A 22,081-nucleotide genomic window follows, 5' to 3' on the forward strand; every position below is an offset into this window, starting at 1 on the left:
ACACACACAATTAAAAATCAGGTTATCTATCTATCCATCTATCATTTATCTATTCATCTGTCTATCTATCATCTATCTATCTATCTATCTATCTATCTATCTATCTATCTATCTATCTATCTATCATCTATATACTTCACTTTAAAAGAGAATCAGTTACCAGTTTTTACAACATCAAGCTTAATTATTCTATTTTTCTGACAGTATACTTAAATGGCTTAAAATTGAGACTCAACACAAAATATAGGCCTCTACCACATTTCATCTCACTGGAAAATCTATAAGGGCAGTAACAGTGGAACTGTCATTTCTTGTAATAACAAGGCTTTCCGGAAAATGTCCTTCAAGACCTGGGTTACAGGCATTTGCCAGTGTGTCATATTTCATAAATAAATTCTCTAGAGTGTAAGTTATAACTTGTGTTTGCAGTAAATTTCCGTTTAGAAACAAGTACATTTTAAATATTATTTTTAGCTGTCATATGTCTAAATCCAGTTTGTTGTGAAATTTTAAAAAAATCTGGTTTATTGGAAAATTCTTTATTCTTTGACATGGACTTTACCCTTTAAAATATTAAAAGCCCGTAGGACTTTAATAATAAAGAATGTGGTGGTGGTTGTTTCCTCTTCCCCCTCCATCTTCCTCTTCTTCCTCCTCCTCTTCTTCTTTTTTTTGGGGGGGTGGTGAGATAAGGTTTCTCTACATAGCCCCAAGTGCCCTGGAACTCACTATATAGACCAAGTTAGCTGCAAACTTTCAGAGGTCTGCCTGCTTCTGCCTCTGATGAGAATAAAGGCATGCCTGGTGTTTTATGGGTTAAAGTATGTCTGTGTTTCACATTTATTTATTACACATGTGTGCATGTGTACATTGTGTGTGTGTGTGTGTGTGCGCGCGCGCGTATACATGGTACCTTCTTGCATGTAGAGGTCATCCAATGACTTGTGAGAGTAAATGAGTAGATTTCTTGACCCTGGGAGGTGAGTTCAGGTCCTTGTGACAAGTACATTTATCTACTGAGCCATCTTGTCAGCCCTTTATTTCTCTTTTTGAGATGATTGATGATTGTTAATTTAAAAATATCTTTAATTAATTACAAAGTTTGAAGTGCTGTGGATAGAACTCGGGACTATGTACTAGACAAGTGCTTTACTACTACTGCGTTGCAGTGTCTAGCCATTGCTCCCCCTCACACAGTACCCTTATTGATTGTCACAGTGGGCAGCATGTATAAGGTTATTACTTTTCAAATAGTTTAGGTGATTTTATGCATATAGTAAGACATGATCAATGTAATATCTTAGATCACATATTTATTGCTACTTATTTTCCTTTAAATTCTCAGTGCTTAAAGGAAGAATACAGTAACAAATTTCACAGAGATTACACTCAATAGATGAGTTACATGAACAGCTCGGTGAATCCCACAGTTAATTTAAGTCCATTAGCAATTTCTCAACTGTAGTAGAATCAGTCTCTCATGCTAAGGAAAATCTCATTAAAATTTAGGGTGTACCTTTATAAGTGATTTCTTGAGAGTGATGCTTTCCAAAGAGAACTGTGTAACAAGGATCACTTACTGATAGAGTGCACTGTAGGTGGTGGGCAAGATGTGAAAGGTGAGGCTAAAGGAGTGTGACCCTGACACAGCTTGAGCTATTGCTCTTGGAGAAATAGACAGCTGAGAGCTGCATGCTGGGACTAAATCTGTCCCGTCGTTAGGCTTGTGTACTGCAGCCTAGCAGTCACTGTCAGGAGCTTGTACACAGAGTGTGGTAAGAGCGGATGTTGCATTGTGGAGACGGGGAAGTGCTATTATTACTTTAGTACTGGATGTATGGAGTTGTGGATGTCATCTGTTGCATGACATGAAGAGGCTTATAGAAACAGGAAAGGTTTTGGGCTGGCACACTGCAGTGCAATTATGCTAGCTGACACCTTTCAGATCTAAAATAGGAGACCCATCAGATTCTGATCTTTACCCAAATCCTGTACTTAACCTGACAGACATGGCAATTGTATAGTGTTTCCTTCTCCTTTTACCACATTTATTTGTATGTTCTGTTTTAATTAAGGAGGCTAAATCTGATGGATTGGTGACTGATTCATCAGCAGGTAATTAAAAACAGATTTTTGTTTTCACTGTTTTTTTAATCATTCTTTTTAAGATTTAATACCTGATAAAGGAATTTTGTTTATGTCTATTCATGATGTTTGTAAAAAGGTAAAAGTATTGTTTGTGTGTTCTGTTTAGGTAGTTACCTGTGTCACAGTTTAGTCAGTTATCTAGTTCATTATATTCTGAAGTTGTGAATAAACTTCTGGAATGTTACCACATGATTGCCTAAAGAAAATCCAAGTCTATATTAGGGAATGATAGGCCTACTGTGCCTTTTGAAGTGAATGATGAGACTAGCGTCCTTGGAGCTGCTGCTAAATGGGTGGTGCTCAGTGAGCAGTCCAGATTAGACTCCGGTCAGAGGTTGAATTTAATGGAGCTCTCAGAACGAAGCGGTAGTAACAGACATGGACTGCATATTTTAATTAATGTGTTTAAGGCCATTGTTCTTATTTACTTCTAAATTCACTTTGTGTCTGAACAACACAATACATTTTAAAGTGGTTATGGTGGTATATGTCTGTAACACTAGCAGACAGGAGGCAGGAGAACCACAAGTCCTAATCAAGCCTTAGCTGTCAAATAAGACCTCAATTTGTAAAAAGCAAAACTAAACTTCTAAACAAATATTTAGATATTTGGAGGCTATTCTAATTATTTTTATTTATAAATCATGTTTATAAATAGTGACTTTTACCCTAACGGATTTAAATATACTCAATATATATTCTCCTTATAGAGAATGGACTCACATCAGTCGTCTTTACTCTTACGTGGTTATTATACAAATAATAAAAACTTGGTGTATGTCACTGACATTGGATTTAATGCACTGCTCTGCTCTCTTCTAGAGCTACAGTCTTTAGAGCAACAATTAGAAGAAGCCCAAACTGAGAATTTTAATATTAAGCAAATGAAAGATCTGTTTGAACAGAAAGCAGCTCAACTTGCTACTGAAATTGCAGGTATAGTGAATCTAAATTTTTTAGCCAATAAAAAATTCTTACTATCTTTTCATCATTATATGTCCTAGAAAACTAATATTTTAAGAGTAATAAAACCTTTGCGTAGACTATGGGAGTGATTAATGGTGTTTAATAATATGAATTGCTGTGTCAGTTATTGCTTGTCTTTCAGTGTTTTCTTTTTAGTATTTTCTTCTTGAAATTCAGTTAGTTTTCTTTTCTGATATGCTTAATGATTAAAATGTAACATTTTAAATAAATTGATCATATAATATATTAGAGATTTAATACTTGGTTATGCTATCAATTAATTGTTCATAATGTGTTTTGTTTTAAATTATGTTTTTTGGTGAAATATTTTATGTGTATACATTAAAATGCTAAGTAGCCTGCTGTTGGGTGGATGTAACATGATCATAATATTCTGGGTATAGTTATGGGTACTTAAGGAATGTGAATTAGACTTAAGTGTGTCTAAGCTTGCAGGTTAGTACATGCAGACCTATAACACCTGCCTTCAGGATTAGTATTATGAAATTAATATTTGTATTGCTATTTCAATTAGATATAAAGTCAAAATATGATGAAGAAAAGGGTCTCCGAGCAGCTGCGGAACAAAAAGCGACACATTTGACAGAAGAATTAAGTAAACAGACGACTGTAATTCAAGACCTGAAAACTGAGCTGGTAATTTATTTATCATCATTGTGTTAATTTATACTGTCCTAATTAAAATGAAATATATATGATACCAGGCATATGGCTGAGTGGTAGAGAACTTGCCTAGGAAGTATGAGGTTTTGAGCTGAATATTTAGCTGAAGAAATAGTAAAAAAATGGGTTAATGAACTGGAGGCAATAAAAAAAATTCCATATATTCTTCTACCTTCAGATATACTCTATGATTTTTAAGTATTTCCTATGTCCACATCCCTGAAGCTGTCATTTCCTTACATTTTATTTGCTCTTTTGAGACAGGATCTCACTATGTAGCCTCGACCATTGTGGAACTTGCTCTGTAGACAAGACTGGCCTCTGACTCAGAGAGAGCCTCTTGCCTTGCTGAGTGCTGGGCTAAACGTGTAAGCCAACACGCCCGCCTTCCCTACACTCCAGTTTACAGTGCATCTGGTTTAAGATTGCCTCCAACTGCAATGAAATTTCATTTCAGATCTACAAACATAAATTCAGCCACACTTCTCTGATGGCAGTATTCGTCAGTAGGTACCATGGTTCAATGGTTTCCTCAGGCTTTACAGCCTTAGACCTATCTTTGACATTCCTATTTATGTAGCACTCAATAAGTATATGAATAAATGACTGGATTACATGCACCTGCTGTAAACCCTGAACAAGCGAACATCCTTTCTTCCTTATTTAAATCTCGTTGTCGTATCATTGTAAGGCTCCATGCTAGGCAGGAGCTCAGAGCTCAGCACTGCTTACTGTCATGCCCTTCCTCAGCACAGGGAAGAAGGCACTGTCTGTCAGGTCGTTGGTGGGACCCATGCAGTCTGTTCAGGAGAGCAACACGGGGGTCTGCTAAGGAGAGTTGTGAGTTTGCTGCAATGTAACTTGAGGATACCGTTAAATAGAATGAATGGGAAGAGGGCGTGGGTTTATTGAGGCAGGGATCAGTGTTTGGGGTTTAGAGTCTAAACCTTGGTAATAATGATTGATTTCATTTTGATCTCTTTTTAGTGACTTATTCTAAAATATGTATTAGTTTTTTTACTGTAATGTTTAATTAAAATGTGTGTTTCCCAGCTTCAGAGACCTGGTATAGAAGATGTCGCTGTACTAAAGAAAGAACTGGTCCAAGTTCAAACTCTAATGGATAACATGACTTTGGAGCGTGAGAGAGAATCTGAAAAACTCAAGGATGAATGTAAAAAGTTACAGTCAGAACACGCTAACTCGGAGGTAATGACACTAGAGTGGAATGCTTCTGTAGATTACTATGTCACCTAATAAATGATGCATATACTTATATAATTAAGGCTAGTTGGTAAGTGATGACTGAATTTATCTTAATTTGGTAGGAGAAAGCGAAGTATGATATAATTTCCTACAGTTACTTTAACAATGTTGTTTTGGGAAAATTCTTACAAATAATTTTTTCTCTCTTTTCTTTCTTTCTTTCTGGTTCTTTAAACTTTTTTTGACATACAGCCTCACTATGTTAACCAGGCTCTTTTTACCCTCGTAGGCTCACGTCAGCCTTGGTCTCCTCAGTGTCTGAGATGACAGAAGTATACCACAGAACCTGGCAGAAGGTGTATTTTTAGTAGGCATATTTCTAATTGATAGACATTGAAGGATGCACCTGAGAATAGTCCTTACAGTGTTCTCATTGGGCCTGCTGAGGGTGGGCTCCGCGGTTAAAGCACTCACTGCTCTTGCAAAGGACCAGGATTTGGTTCCCAGCAACCTCAGGACAACTCACCAACATCTGAAGCGTCACCTCTAGGAGAGCCGATGCACATGGTGCACAGATGTACACAGAGGCAAAACACTTATATGTGAAAAATAAGAGTAAATAAATCTTCTTAAAAATGTTCCAACCTACTACCAATCTTAGATTTAATTTGCCATATGTGGTAACACACACACTTGGAGACTGAGACAGGAGGATTATGAGTTTGAGGCCAATGTTGGGTACATAGTGAGGGACCCTATTTGAAAACACACACACCCACACTCATGCCAATACCCGTGCGTGCACACGGGCGCACACACACACACACACACACACACACACACACACACACCCCAAAACAGAGAAAAACAGAAAAAGAAAAGCATTTGTTGTGACAATTTATTTTGTTTTTGGTTTTAAGCTGGTGATCAAAATACTACTCTGTTCATAAACAGAATATGCCTGTAAATAATGGAGTAAAATAAGTATTACAGATATTCTGTGTCTGATTCCTCCTGTTTTTTCCTTTTTCTGTGTCTCATCAGTGGGAATTTATGGAAGTGGATAGTTTTAAGATGCATGAGATTATGAGGCTCTATGATGCTTGACACTAACTTACCATGTAGATTTTCCCCAAATGACACTTCATAACCCTAACCACATAATTTCACAAACTTTCAAATAGTTTGAGGGGGTTAATAAATTTACCAAAGTCAGTTCAATATTGAGAGGAACTACTAATTAGACTGGAACGCTAATTGGCGGCTGGAGAGATGGCTCAGCAGTAAAGAGATTGGCGGCTCTTCCCAGTACCGTCCTGTCCCTCCTGTTCCAGGGGATCTGACATTGTCTTCTTGACTTCCATGGGCAATGCACATACACGGTGTGCACACATTCACCACATAAAAGATGAGAAGATGCTGAGTCAAAGTCTGATAAGGAAGAATGTATTTTAGATGACTTTTAACTTGAGTAAGCCCAGCCATTTACTGTATTTAGTAAAGGACTTGTGTTGATTAGATCTGACTGCTGACTGATAACTTCTCAAATAAAAAAAGTACTCTCTTCACTTAAAAATGCCATCAAATGTTATTTGACATTTCTATGTAAAGGAACATGGTGACTAAATTTTAATGAAAGTAACTAATGCTAGTTTTAGAGTATATATATTTTAAAGTGTAATCCCCTCTGACTTGTTTTAGTTGAGGATTAAAGAGTCATACTTGTTAATTTAAAATATTAGCAAAAGCCAGGCAGTGGTAGTATACATCTTTAATCTCAGCATTCAAGAGGAGAGGCAAATGGAGAAGCTACCCTGGTCTACAGAGCAAGTTTCAAGACAGCAAGGGCTACACAAAGAAACCTCGTCTCAAAAAACAAAAACAAAATCCCTCTGCCTCCTGATCCCCCAAAAGCAGTAGTGTCTGAGTCACACTAATGTCATTAGACATGGACTTTTTGGACACTACTAGGTTTCTGATACTCTACCAGGTCATTTTGGACACTGTGTTAGCTGTAAAGATTTCTCATTTGATCTTATAAAGTTCTCACACATTAGGAATCTCAGGCTCAATGAGGTGTGACCTGCTTTCAGGTCACATGTGTAAAATACAGACCTAGGTCCTACATTCCCAGGTCCAGCATTCCTCCCTTAGCACCCTGCTTCCATTTGTCTCAGAATTGCCTCAGGAGTGACTTCATGCTCTGACCTCTTTGCTTGCTGGTTGTCTTTCTTTGGAGACAGTGTCTCAGTCTGGCAGAGGCGAACCTGCAGCCTCTATGTGTCTCTGGCTGGCCTCAGTCTCCCATATGTGCCTCTGTGCCTCGGCCTCCGAGGATGGAATCAGGAGAGTGAGCCACATGCCAAGCTTTTTGTACTACTAACCTTGTCCTCATGTTTATTACTGCTTCAGGGTTTTGCCAAAATTGTATGTTGTTATGTATTGCATAATAACTGAAAATATTTTTATCTACTACTGTTTCCATAGAAACATTAGTATAATTGATTGTTTTATCTCATATACTTGTTTGTGACTTCATTTTTTTTGTTTCTACCTACTATGATTAAGTAGCATGTGTAATTAAAATTCATTTCTCGTTCTCAGCTAATTATATTAGTGATTACATCATTTAAAATTTTTCTAGATTCAAATTATTATAGATGTGGTTACTTTTTCTTAATCAGAATCAAAATACATTAAAAGCCGTTAGATAAGCAAGAAATCCAAGAATTTATCAAATGTTGGGATTGGTGGTATGTAATTTGGAACATATTGTTAAATACACCTTGGGTTTATTTTCCTTGAGATTTATATACCTTGTGAGCCCGTTATACTTGTCTATGCATTTATAAAAGTATATTTTTATTCTAAAGCATTTGAAGTGCTTAATAAGTAGTTGGAGTTTTTATACATTGAAGATTGAAGGTTTAAAGATTTAAAATTATTTTGAAAATCCTTCATGAAGGTAAATATTAAGGCTGCAATGAGTTTAGATATGTTATGATTCTAATGGAAATGATTTTAAAGAGTCTTAATTATAATCTTACTTGAATCTTAAGAGCAAGAATGTTTATGCAAGTATGGAGTACGGATGGTTATAATCAGACATAGCTGTTTAAGATTATTTCAGCATTACATGTGTCAGTTTGAGAGATCATGTTTGTAAGTATGGTTGGACATTTTTATTGTGTTCTCGATGTGCACCTTGTCAGTACTGTCTTCCACCTTTCATCCACCATTTTATTATTTTTTTCTGCTTTCTAATGGAGATGCTTAAATTTGAGGTAATGTGCTTTGGGACACGTGCTAGTTTGGTACTGTCTTTATCCACCGCCTTCGGTTGTCCTGTGCAGTTTTGTGTGATAGGGCAATCTTAGAACTTCATAGACATTCTCATTTTTGTTTTGTTAATCAAACAAGTTCTCATCCATTTAAAATGATTATTTCTTAACAGTAGAAATTCAAGCAATAATTATGATTCTGTAGCACTAGCAGAATGTCAAAATATTGTTTCTTAGTTATTTGTAACTTAAAGTTCTACTAAAAACCTAATAATTCAGTTTAATAACATAGTATTACAAGGACAGTAAAATTTGCTAGGGTCTCATATATTGTTCTAATGGGTATAAAAATCTTTTAAATCTTTGAGGGGATGATCACTCATTAGGGAGTATATTTTGAATAAATACTAAGCAGGAGAAACAATTCTAGGTTTTAGGAATACAGCATTAAGTCAGCACCTGCTCTCATAAGATTCATATTCCTTTGTGGGAATTGAAAAATGTGTTAATTTGTATTAATCAGCTTTTTATTGTTGTGAAAGTCACCTGAGAGAAACAATTTCATAGGGTGAAAGATTTTGTTTTGGCTTCTGGTCTTAGTGCAGGTTTAGCTGGGTCCATTCCTTTAGAATATCATGATTGCCAGGGACTGTGGCAGAACTTGACTACTTCTGGTAGCCAGGAAGTGCACAGAGCAGGAAACTGGGTCAAGATGTCCCTGATGACCACTTCTTCTCACTGTGCCTCACCTCTGAACATTTCATCAACCCCTACTAACAGGATCGAATCATGAATTAATTAATGGTCAGAGCCCTCATGATCCAGTCCATGATCTCTCTATGATTAGATCTACTGGATCACATGAGCCTTTTGAGATGTTTTTATAATCATACCATACCATGGTAGGAAGGGAAGTGATAATAGGTTCTATGTAGAAGGAAAAAACATAGGGCGTGTGTTGTGGTAGAGCCAGGAGTAATGTGGGGCAGTTTTACTAGCCTGGCTGGGAAGATATAAGAAAGGAAAGTATAACAAGTGGGACTCACCATAAAGTCTGTAAAGAGGAATCCTGGAAAATGATTATAGCAAGTGCTGAACTGCAAGCCATAGATGACCTTGTGCTGTCAGGTGGCAAGGAAAGTCACCACAGAAAGAGAGAGACATTAGAGTGTCTATCTGAATAGAATATATATTTTATGTCCCTAATTTCTCTTTAATCATTATTTTTCCTCAGATCAGAACAATATTTTATCATTTTAAAAGCTAGAAATGGTTGATAGTGTGCAACAGGGAAAGGGAAGTTCTCATAGAACCTCTCTTTCCTGTGTCTCCCTACAACTAATGTCTTCCTTCGGGGCCCACTCTTGCCACATCACTTCTCATCATGACCAAACTTAAACTTTTAAGTGCTCACATTAATCTAAACCAAACTTGTTTTCTTAATTTATGGTTATTAAATAAAATAAGTTCAATTTGGTCATTAATGTGTTTAATTGATTTCTGAAATTCAAAACTATTTTTTTTTTCTAAATGGATGAAGACACAGCAGCTCTGAAAGTACCTGAGAGTCTGAGTTCTGTGTAGTCGGGTTCCTGAGAGCAGGGAAACGTGTGAGCATATACCCACAAACCAGGTCCTTCAGGTCTCCTCTGTGTGATGCAGGGGCTGTTTTGTAATCATATGGATAAAGGACTGGGTGCTAAGGGCAGAATTCTCAGTGGATGGGTATGCATACTGTAAAGTTTATTCATCATAAAGAATGTATGCAATGGAAGTGACTAACTTTATGTAAAAAGTAGAGCCAGCAAGAAATATTAGAAATACAAATTCATTTGTTAATATTATCTGCAGTACCTTTCTAATGTTTGAGCTTTTGTGTCTTAGAGGTTTGACTTTTTAAGATACTTGCCCACCTGATTTTCCTTTTTATTATTTTTAAGCAATCAAACTATCTAAACAATAAACATTAATATTGTTATTGAAAGTGTTTAAATCCACTAACACACGTTTCTATTCAACTCTTAACGTATGACCATAAAGTAGCTTTGGTTAATGAAACCATATGGGACCTTAGCTTGGTAAATTGTTTTGTTAAATATACTCCCATTATCATCAGAAAGGTGATTAGACCAAATCAAACCAGATTGCGTATTTGAATATGCATGTTTTAATGTGAAAGGAAATGTTTCTGATGTGGAAGGTTGAAGAATCTCTAGAAATAACTTGTGGCTTTCCTGTTTGGATTCAGGGAGCCTAAAGTATAGATTTGAAACCAAGAAATTAAAAGCTGAACCTTGATGATATCAAACAGATGAACACACCAGCATCTCCGCTGATGTGTAATTAAACAAACGAATCATGCATCTTGGGTGTTTTTTAAAAATTAATTTTAAGCAAAAAAATAATTAGGTGGGAGTATTTCTGGTATCAGAATAAAGATCAGGTTGTGATCAAAGTGTCAAGTGTTGCTTCAATTTTAACTGCACCAGCAGCAGAAACCATCATTTTTTCAAATCTTTGCAGGCCTTCATTTCATTTGCTTTAATTGTTATTTTATTTTTCAGGCTACCATAAACCAGCTAAGGAGTGAACTTGCCAAAGGCCCCCAAGAAGTTGCAGTATATGTGCAGGAAATACAAAAACTTAAAGGTTCAGTTAATGAATTAACACAAAAAAGCCAGGTAAGAATTTTAAAGCTTCATATAGTAGTGGATAGATTTTAATTTAATTATTAAATTTAATCATTAAAAATTAATTTAATTTTATTTATACAGTAGGGCAAGATAACTCACTCTTCCTTCCTCCTCTTTCTCTCCCTCTCCCCTGTATGTATGTATGCATGCATGTATGTGTGTGCTTAATGTTAATATGTCCACATGGGTTCAAAGCAGTTTCCAAGAATTCTTCATATGGCAAAACTGTGTCTTATACCCAAAGAACAGCCCCCCCCCCCCACTGTTCCTTCCCTGAACTCCAGCCAATCACCATGTTCTCTTGTATTTCTATGACATTTACACACCCAAGTCCTTTAGATAAGTGGAGTCATAAAGTATTTGTGTTTTTGTAACTGACATTATTTAACATAATATCCTGAAAGATTCATCTGAGTACCTTATATCGGAATTATCTCTTTACAGTTGAACGACTCTGAGTTTTAAGTTTGTGATGTATCACACACCCATCTGTCAATAAATACTTGGGTTGCTTTCTTCTTTCGGGTTATTATGAATAACTCTGCTTAGAACTGTGACTGTGTGTATAAATGTCTTTGAACCCTGTTTTTATTTCTTTTGGCTATATATGCAAGAATCAGGTTGCTGGATCATATTGCAATTCTATTATATATAAAGATTATATACACACATTATATACACATTTATAAGATTTATTATTTAAAAACCTTATGACTAAATAAAAACATCAGAAACAAAAATTATCCAGATGCAAAGTTTATCCATCTCAGAGAACTACTGTACAGTTAGAATAGGCATTCAGACTGGACGCTGGGGAGCTTTATGTTAAATTTACACATTCAGTATCAATTGTATCTTATGTGCTTACTCACTACCAAAAATGCATTACAGAATAACTAGAAAAACAATTCCCTTTATATCCTCTTTCATAATTTGTGTTCTCTTTCATATGTTGAATCTAGCCAATAATATATATTTATTTGTGTGTGTGTGTGTGTGTGTATGTGTGTGTATGTGTGTGTGTGTGTATGTGTGTGTATGTGTGTGTGTGTGTGTGTTTGCAGTCTAACATGAAGAGAACAAGAAAAGCTAAATGTAAGAAAATGAGAGACTAAATGCAGGAGTGAAATCCACATGAATGCAGAATGAGGAAGTACTCGACTGTGGAGTTGTAGCTTAGCATTATTTTCCGCATTTTTATAACTACTCTCCTGACTTCAGTTGACATGACATCCATCCTGTTATGTTCCCATGTACAGGACACACATCTCACCAATCCTGTCTAGGTTTTACCCTTTTGCTTCCATTGCCTGTGCTTGAGGTGACAAGTGAAAGGAATTATTGACAGATTCAATGTCATGAATTTTTCCTTTATTTCCTTTAGGAAGTTTATCATCTTAGATATTATGTTTATGTCTTAGATTCACATTGGACTAATTTTTGTATACACATAAGACAGAAGCCCAGCTTCATCCTCCAGCACGTGGGGTCTCACCTGTCCTGATACCACATGCTGTATGGGCAGGGACCTCTTTTAAAAATCATTTGACTATTGCTTTAGTCTGTTTCAGCTTCTGTAACAAAACTGTATAAACCAAATGGCCTATAATTAGCAGAAATTTATTTCTCGCTGTTATTTAAACTATAACATCCAAATTTAGACACAAAATTTCTTATCTTGATAGTGTGCATGCTCTCTGGTCCATGGTTGGTGCCTTCTTGTGTCCTTGCAGGAGAAGGACCACAGGTCTCTCCTTATCATTTCATGTCCTCCTCGAGGAGCACTAATGCCATTCCTGAGGCTTTGGCCAAAAGCCCAGTAACCTCTCAGTGGGGATTCTCCTTTGCCTTGGGGATTAGGACTTGAAATGTGACTTGAGACCATAGCAACCATGTATGTGAATGTTTATTTCTAGGCAGTCTGTTCCACTCATCTTTGTTTCTTTTTATGCCTGGACCACAGTGGAATTATTATCTTGTAGTGAGTTTTGACATCGGAAAATGCAAAACTGAGTTTTTTTCTTTTTATTCTTTTAGGAATCTTTTGTTTGTTTTAGGTTTTCAGACAGGGTCTTGTTATGTAGCTGATGCTGTTCTAGAACATGCTATGTAGCCCAGGCTGGCCTCAAACTTGTAATCTTCTGTCCATGCCTCTCCAGTGCTATTATAGACATGTGCCGTCACATCATGCATCTTTGTGTGCGCGCATGTATGTTTAATATTAATGACCTCTGCCTTATTCCTTGTAAATGAGCAACAGTAATATTCGATTTCAGGTTAAGAAAGCATTAACATTAATTCTGTGGGGCTACATGTGTGTGTATAGGCATGTATGCCTTCGTACACTGAGGCCAGAGGTTGACATGGCTGTCTTCTACAACTATTGTCCACCTTCTAAAAAGATTTCATTTATTCATTTTGTAATTAGGTGTTTATTACAGGTAGTTCTTTTTAAATAAGCATTTTTATTTTTGAAAGTTTTATAGTGGACTGGAGAGATGGCTCAGCGGTTAAGAGCACTGACTGCTCTCCCAGAGGTCCTGAGTTCAAATCCCAGCAACCACATAGTGGCTCTCAACCATCTTAATGAGATCTGATGCCCTCTTCTGGTGTGTCTGAAGACAGCTACAGTGTACTTATATATAATAAAAAAATTAAAAAAAAAAAGAAAGTTTTATATATGTATACACTGTATATTGATGATATCTACCTACTACCACCTACTTTCCCCTAGTGCTTGCCACCCTTTCTCTCCAAAGTTTATGTTCCCTGAATTGTTATTGATTACCTGAGTCTAATTAGTGCTGGTCATATGTACAGGGCTATGTGGCCATCTCCTGGGACATGAGAACCCAAAGAAGAGCAGCTCTTCCTCAGCACTTAACTCCCAATAACTCCTCCTCTGGTAGGGGTGGGCATTGGTGTCCCCTCTAAATCTACGCTGGGATTCTGACTGACTTGATCTTGTACAGGTCTTGTGCTGTGTGTTGATGCTAAGCTACATCTGAAAGTCAGCCTTTCGGAGCACTCCTTCCCATTTGCTATCACTTACATTCTTCTGCCTTTCTTCTAAGAGTTCTCTGAGCCTGACAAGGTAGAACATTGGTGTAGATAATCACCTATAGCTGAGCACTCCGTTATTTATACTTGGCACCCTGACCAGTTACGAGCCTCGTCACTAACCCGCTGTAAAAAGAAGCTTCTCTAACTGAAGTTTAAAGAAGCAGAAAACTAAGAGTAGACTGTTGTTTGATAACACGCCCGCTCACTGAAACAACATGCAGCACTCTAGGGCCTGTGGTCTCCCCAGTCACAGGCTTGGTAATGGGGTTATCACACTAAGCAGGAGACACTTCAGTGGAGCAGGTCTTACGTCTAACCAGGACGTCATAAGTCTTAGGGAGGGATCACATGCCTCACATTGCAAGTTTTAATTCTTAACAAATCAGTGAACTGATATTTATCCCCCAGCCTCAGCCTTCTGAGTAGCCAGTTTTACAGGCCTGTGGCATCCATCCTAACTTGTACATTATCTTTTGATGGATGTTATATAAAATAACTCAATGCTGTTTTTATGGGAAATTTACCTCATCTATGTAGATAGGTAAAATATGATGGAAAATCTTATTTTATGCTGTTAAAGTTTTCAGCTTTTATCCAGTGTTTATAAATTATTGGCCTTAAAAATCCTAAAACTAAAGTGATAAATGGAAGAAACTACCTTGTTCTTTTTAAATAAAATTGTATTTAGACAAAATTCCGTACCTCAAGTTAATCATTTTTCATATAAATTCTGAGCAAAATCACATTAGTTTATCTGAGGCTATTTATATGGCAGGTAAGAGACTGTGCTGTTTTGGAGGGTCTTATCCGTCATCTTTTATCTGCTTTCCTTTAGCAGTCTCAGGCTAGGATGTACATGGTCAAAGTGTGGGTGGATAAGGTGAACACTTCAGATACTGCTATGCACTACCATTCCGATTGGTAATACTGATGACCATTGCACCTGCAGATTTCAGAGCCACAGATTCCCGCAGCCCTGGACTGGATTTTTTTTTTATGTGTATGAGTATATGTTTTTATGTGTATACCAGTGTACCACATGTGTGTTGGTGCTCTTGAAAGCCTGGGGAGGGTGTCGAATCTCTGAAACTGGAGTTACAGATAGTTTTAGTTGCTTTGTTGGTGCTAAGATACAAACACTGGATCCTCTACAAGAACAAGTGCTCTTAACTGCTGAGCCAAATCTATAACCCCTATATAAAAGTTCTATATGAAATATTTATATATGATTTAAAGTGCATGGGAATCGCTTCTCGGCCTTTTGGCTAAGATCAAGTGTAAAGTGCATGGGAGACTGTGCATGGGCTATGTAGATACTGTACATTTTGTATATGGACTTGAGTGTTCATTGCCTTCTATCGTATTTAGACCATCTTAGGACTGATAACTAGGGATGGACTGGTAAGAGCAGGATTAGTGCGTAGCCAAAGCCATGTCTATACCCCAGCTTTGCCACTTACTGACCAGGCTCTTCTGTTAGAGATAGTATTATCAGTCTCTTAGTATACATGGATAATTAGCAGACTGAAAGGTGCTAAGGATTTCATGAGGTTTTAATAAGTACCTCAGCAAATTTTATTTTTAAATTTTAATTTTTTTAAGCAAATTAATAATAGGGTTGGGTCAAGACCATGGTCAAAGTTCTCCTGACTTATAGCCCACTGAATCAGAACAGACCTTTATAGAACTCATAGCTTCTAACTGAGCCTTTAAGGATGCTAAGGAGGGTTTCATAATGTGTAGAGGGATTAACAGAACCTCATTTTGAAAGGTAGTTGTAAAGAGGTATGGAACCAAGCAAGAGTATTGCAGTTCATAAAATGTAAGATGTCAGATGATTATCTAGAAAGCACTTAAAATGTCATTCTTTTTCATTCATTCCTTTTACACGGGCAAGTAACAATTTGATAACAAATGAAACATAGGGAAATTGTTATTTTAAGAAAATTTGAAGCTGGGTGTGGCAGTGCATACCTTTAATCCCAGCACTCAGGAGGCAGTGAGTTTGAGGCCAGCTTGGTCTACAGAATGAGTTCCAGGACAGCCATGGCTACACAGAGAAACACTGGAGAGATGGGGGGGGGGAGGAGGAGGAGGTGGAAGAAGGGATAGGGGAGGGAGGGAGGGAAGAAAATATGATGGAAAAATTAAAATGGGAGAAGTTTTCATTATACAGATGATTATTATCTAGGCTTCATATACACCTCATAATTTAAATTGAGTAGGACAAATTTTAGAGCCTCAGGGAACATTCAGTTCATTAATTGATCTACTATCTAAACTATGAATTTTAAGAAACTTGATTTAGAAAAATAATGACTGCTGCTTAGTTAAATTATATTAGTTTAACTTCCTATTTCTCTTTGTAAATAGGAAAAATATCAAGATCTGTTGTCAGGATAGAATTGAAAGGAACTGTTGTTTTCTTTAAGGGATGTCATTGTATTTTCAAACAGTTAATGTTAAAAGTTGAGTGCTGGGATTATAGGTGTGTGCCACTTCCTGAGCCTGATAGATAGCATTTGCTTACTATTTTAGGACAAGTGAACTTTAAATAGTCACTGCTTGCCGTGTACTTTTGATCTCTAAAAAGTGAAGGCTTCTGGAAAGCCATGGAGAAGGGCGAATTACTCAGTGGCTTTATAAGTAAGCCCATGGGAAAGAAGAGTAACAAAATAGCCTCAATTTGATACCACATTTACAACTTATATGCCATGCAGCTGCTCAGTATCTGTGAGCTTACAATGTTTAAAAATGGTTTTATAGCTCATTGAGCAGATTTAATTAGCTTATGAATCTAAAATGTGATTTTTCAAAAATATTTCTAAATGCGGCACTATGTAGAGATTATTTGAAGTTACTAATTAATAAGACATATGTTCCTGAAAGATTGTCCTTTATGCTGTTTATTCCTAAGGGTCATTCTTCCTCTAGTCTTTTGTGTGCCTTTTCGGAATGTTCTTATTGCTTGGTTAAGGTTCATACTGTTGAGTCTTAAGTTTCTGTCCATCGTTTTCTGAGTTTGCTCTTCATCCTTGTCATAGTAACGGTTTCTACTGCTGTGATGAAACACCACGAGCAAAAAGCAAGTTGGGGAGGAAAGGGTTGTTTTGACTTATACTTCGCCATCATAGTCCATCACTGAAGGAGGCCAGGGCAGGAACTCAGACAGGGCAGGAACCTGGAGGCAGGGGCATAGGCAGAAGCCGTGGGGCAGGCTGCTGCTTACAGGCTTGCTTGCCTTGTCTTGCTCAGCCTGCTCTCTTAACAGACCCCAGGACCACCAGCCCAAGGGTGTCACCACCCACCATGGGCAGGGCCTTCCCCATCAATCACTAAATAAGAAAGTGCCCTACAGGTGCACCCTCAGCTCCATCTTGTGGAGACATTTTCTTAATTGAGGCTCCCTCCTCTAAGATGCCTTAGCTTGTGTCAACTTGACAGAAAACTGCCCAGCAGAATTCTTTCCCTCTTCCTCTTGTATACTTACTTTTCTGGTTGCTGCTTGTTTTGTAATTTTTTTTCAATAATCACTTTAACTTACTTTTTCTTGGGGAAATGGTCAAGAATCTTCACTGTGTGTTGGTGTCTAGACTTTTCTCTGCTTTTTCCCACTGAGGTTTTAAGGTTTGCTGTTACCCCTACCTGTATTTATTTTCTTTCCTTATATCTGTTAACACACATTTCCTTAATTCTTACCAAACAACCTCAAACTGTTATTTTCTTACTTTCAGCTTTACCTGATTTAACTTATTGTTTTTTAATTATTATTTGACAATCCCCAATTGATACATATACAACATTTAACCCCTACACCTCAGGCATCATGAAAGAATGGCAGAAGGACTGTAAGAGCCTGTGGACCAGGGCATCTACAAGGTAGTGTCTTCTATACAATTACAGTGACTGCACCCATGACATCTTAACAGTGTGGTCACCGAAAGATCTGCATGATGATGTCACCAGTTGACAGCCATCACAGGTGGGGAATCTCACAGGACCCTAAGACAGTAGAAGAGCTACAACCAATAATGGCTTCGGAGAGAGGGAAACCAATCTCCAGAGGCCAGCCCAATCCCAGTGGTCAGACTTAAACATAAACACATGTGCTTCTGAGCAACACCAAATGAACTCAGCAGGTTGTATGTGTCTGTCTGTCTGTCTGCTGTCTGTCTGTCTGTCTGTCTGTCTGTCTCTTTCTCTGTGTATGTGTGTGTGTGTGTGTGTGTGTGTGTGTGTGGTGTGTAAAACAAAGAAGAAGTCATGAATTCGGAAGGTGGCTGGGGAGGACAAAGGAGGAGTTGGGGCTAGGTGGGATAGAAACAAATGATGTAAGTACAGGACTCATATGTTAAATTTTCAAGTTGTAAAAACAAAAATTGTTCTTTCCTTCTTCTTCTGTTCTTTTCCCTTCCCTTGGCAACTGACTTGGCTTCCTGCATGCAACAAGGGGTTTGGCCGTGACAGATGACACTCTAGCCATTTTAAATCTGTTTCTGCTGATGAATTAATTCAGCTGTTTTAGAAAGGCTATTTTAAACATATCTGTTCTACTTATACAGTATCTGTTTAAAATATGGAGGGTCTCATAGCCCTTATGTCTAAAACCATCTCTTCTTGCGCAGTGAGTAAATAATGTCCACTGACAGACCAGGTTCTGCCTACAGTTTCTTCTTAGCATGTGTGCTTTGCTTAGGGAAGTTAAAATGTGTCTGTATTTTATGTGATTTTAAAACAGTCAATGTCAATTGAAACAACAGTACTGAGACCAGCATTAGAATTCAGGTTGATTGATCTGTGATTGATTATATTATTTTTATGTTATTTTTGCTAGTTTGAGTAAAATAAAATTATGAAGTAGCTAAATATTTTTAGATCATTTCTTTATATACCCAGAAAGAAATTTGAGTTCATTTTAGTTTGTAACTCTAAAAAAGTGGTCTTTATACAAAAGGGAAGAAAAAAATGCAGACAGTCAGATCCGACAGTAGAGAGTCAGGTGACATCGCTGTGCTTTGCTGTCAGTGTGGACACTGGAAAGCCTAAGGCAGGGAGGGGCCCTCAGAGTGTTAGTGTCACAATAGTTTTATTGCATGAAAAGTAGCTTTCACTTTTAACTTAAGTAGAAACATAAATATGCTACATACCACCAAATATTTCAGGGTGTGTGTGCGTGCGTGTGTGTTTTCAGGTAAAGGCAATATTTTCTTGGTAATTTCTATTTTGTATTAGTACAGTTTAATCATGATGGCCAATAATAAAATTATAAGTTGGTATGCCATAGTTCTTCCTAAAGTATCTCCTAGAGTTTTATACACTGTCATATTGGCTACTCGAAAGATAGTTTGAGACACTGGGATAATTAAAAAGTATTACAGTATCAATTTTAAACTTGATGTTTTAGACCTTGATGGAGAAATTGCAGAAGAAAGACCTGGATTACACCCACTTAGAGGAGAAGCATAACGAAGAGGCACTGAGTAGAAAGAATACCCAGGCAGCCCTCCACCAAAGGGACCTGGATTGCCAGCAGCTTCAGGCAAGGCTAACTGCATCCGAAGGCTCGCTACAGAGGATCCAAGGAGAGCTCAGGGAAAAGGGAGAGGCTGCTCAGAAGCTCAAAGAAGAACTGCGGGAAGTAGAGACCAAGCACCAGCATCTTAAAGTGGAGTTCAAGCAGCTGCAGCAGCAGCGGGAAGAGAAGGAGCAGCATGGGCTGCAGCTGCAAGGGGAAGTCAGTCAGGTGAGAACTGCCAATACTGTTCATACAGACCACCGTTGTGACACATTTGTTAATCAACAGAAAGTGCCCAGTACAGCGTACAGAGTAGGTTGTAGCAGTTACAGTTAATTCAGATTGTTCACCATTCTTTAGTTCAGTGTTGTGGGAGAAAGGCTCAGCCTTTAACACTGGCTGCTCTTCCAGAGGCCCTTGGTTGGATTCCCAGCATCCACTTGGCAGCTCATGACCACTGTAGCACCAGTTCTAGGAGATCCGTTACCCTTTTCATGCCTCCTGGGCACCAGGCACACACAAATACCCATGCGAATGAAATAAAACCTTCAATAATGATTTTTAAAAATATAATTAAAAAATTTAGGTCAAGTGTGGTAGTTCTTAACTATGGAAAACTAACAAAATCACCATGGGAAGTTCAAAGGAATGTGTCTAAATATGCCTTGAATATCATAATTTTTAAGTTTCATTTTATAGCTTAAATCCCTCACCTTGGTCTCCTATATTTTAAAAGTGTATTATTAATTTGTTTATGGGTATTTTGCTGGCACATGCATGCTTGATACCTGCCGGGTTCAGAAGAGGGGGTCAAATGCAGTAAACTGGAGTTGCAGAGGATTGTCAGCTGCCGTGTGAGTGCTGGAAGCCAAATCCAGATTCTTTGGAAGAGCAGCCAGTGCTCTTAAACTGCTCAGTCACTTCCTCTCCAACCAGAGTATTCTGTGTTTTTTAAGGGAAAACCAAAATAGGTACAAAATATGTTCATAATTTATTATCATTTATGTGGTTAAAATTCAGTTGTAGTTTAAGTTGTTCTGTAGTATAAGGTGTGGAGGGACGTACAGTGGAAAGATAGCATACAGTTACCTGGTGAAAAATACAGTCTAGTAAGGTAGGTGGTGCTGTGTGTGTTTACATTACATATATGTGCACACTTAACATTTCTGTTTTAAAGTTACATAGCAAACTTCTGGAGACTGAGCGCCAACTAGGGGAAGCTCACGGTAGGCTGAAGGAGCAGAGGCAACTTTCAAGTGAGAAGCTGATGGATAAGGAACAGCAAGTGGCTGACTTACAGCTCAAGCTCTCTCGTCTGGAAGAGCAGGTAGGCTAGCATCTGGAACTGAACGGTATTAGCAGATGACTGCAGACTTGAAGTATCTTAAACATGATGCATTCATCTTTGCATCAAGAACTCTAATTGTAATTGTTTTTATTTCACATTGCAGCATCTATTTCTCCCCACCTAGAAGATCCTATGTACTCACTCCATTTTTAAGTTGCACATTTTACTGTCATCGTATTCCTCAGAGTTCCCCCTGGACATGCACACACTGCATTGTAGCCCTGGACATGCACACACTGCATTGTAGCTTTCATGGGAAGGGCTGGGCCTCCGGCTGCTGTGCTCTTCTTACCAAGGAAGAGCCACCTCCTAACGAGATGAGCAGAGATACCTGGGATGGATCAGCAGCAGCATACAAATGTGACTTGAGGATTTTATTTCGAATAGTTTACCCTATTGGGTGTGTAGTATAGCACAGTAATACAGGTTGCCTAGCGTGTATCAGGCCCTAAGTTCAACTCCCAGCACCACAAAAGAAAGGCCTACAAATCATTTGTTTGAATATTACCCCAGAAAAATTTGTAGGTGCTAGATGGCACCCTTATGTAGTTAAAGTAAATGTTATGATTGAATTATGACTTTTATTTGAATTAGACAAATACTCAGGTTAAAATCTACTAATTCAGCAATAGATTTTTCTTTAAGAGTAATGTCTTAAGTGTGGTAACATATTGGATTCTTTTCTAATATACCATAAATATAACCATTAAAAAGTAAGAAAAATGCAGATACTGTGGTTTAGGTTATTGTTATACATAACTTGTGTATTAATCACTTTAGAATAGTGGTATACAAAAATTCAGTGATAAACCAATCTAGAGAAAGATTTGTTTTCTTTTCAGGATAGTTTTAGTGGGTAGAGGATAGCTTCTTAGTCATGATATTAAAATTCTGTAATGAAAATTGAGAGACTGCTTTAAAGCTGATTTTCCACATGACTGGAGTCATTTCTCTTTTCTAGTGTGAGAATTGACATAATGCCAAACATTTATACTTAATACAATCACATTATGTCTTAAGTTCTCACTCAACTAACTCTACATTTTTTAAGTTGAAGGAAAAGGTAACAAATTCCACTGAATTGCAACATCAATTAGAAAAATCAAAGCAACAGCACCAAGAACAGCAAGCCCTTCAGCAAAGCACTACAGCCAAACTCCGAGAAGCTCAGGTAAGG

The 22,081-nt window shown here is 37.5% G+C and overlaps 1 protein-coding gene across 7 annotated transcripts in view; it reads left to right on the top strand.

Moving 5' to 3' along the window:
• Eea1 (early endosome antigen 1) overlaps nucleotides 1–22,081 on the top strand; it is a 167,528-nt gene that overhangs the window by 97,521 nt on the left and 47,926 nt on the right. For all 7 annotated transcript variants that reach the window (XM_039080107.2, XM_039080106.2, XM_063263461.1 and 4 more), the window contains 8 exons: nucleotides 2,076–2,115; nucleotides 2,971–3,084; nucleotides 3,650–3,771; nucleotides 4,852–5,007; nucleotides 10,850–10,966; nucleotides 19,446–19,784; nucleotides 20,734–20,883; nucleotides 21,956–22,075. In XM_039080107.2, the coding sequence (XP_038936035.1) occupies nucleotides 2,076–2,115; nucleotides 2,971–3,084; nucleotides 3,650–3,771; nucleotides 4,852–5,007; nucleotides 10,850–10,966; nucleotides 19,446–19,784; nucleotides 20,734–20,883; nucleotides 21,956–22,075 (1,158 nt within the window). The remainder of the gene's footprint in view (nucleotides 1–2,075; nucleotides 2,116–2,970; nucleotides 3,085–3,649; nucleotides 3,772–4,851; nucleotides 5,008–10,849; nucleotides 10,967–19,445; nucleotides 19,785–20,733; nucleotides 20,884–21,955; nucleotides 22,076–22,081) is intronic.

The sequence above is a fragment of the Rattus norvegicus genome, chromosome 7 (genome assembly GCF_036323735.1).
Source record: "Rattus norvegicus strain BN/NHsdMcwi chromosome 7, GRCr8, whole genome shotgun sequence".
Classification (NCBI taxonomy): domain Eukaryota; kingdom Metazoa; phylum Chordata; class Mammalia; order Rodentia; family Muridae; genus Rattus; species Rattus norvegicus.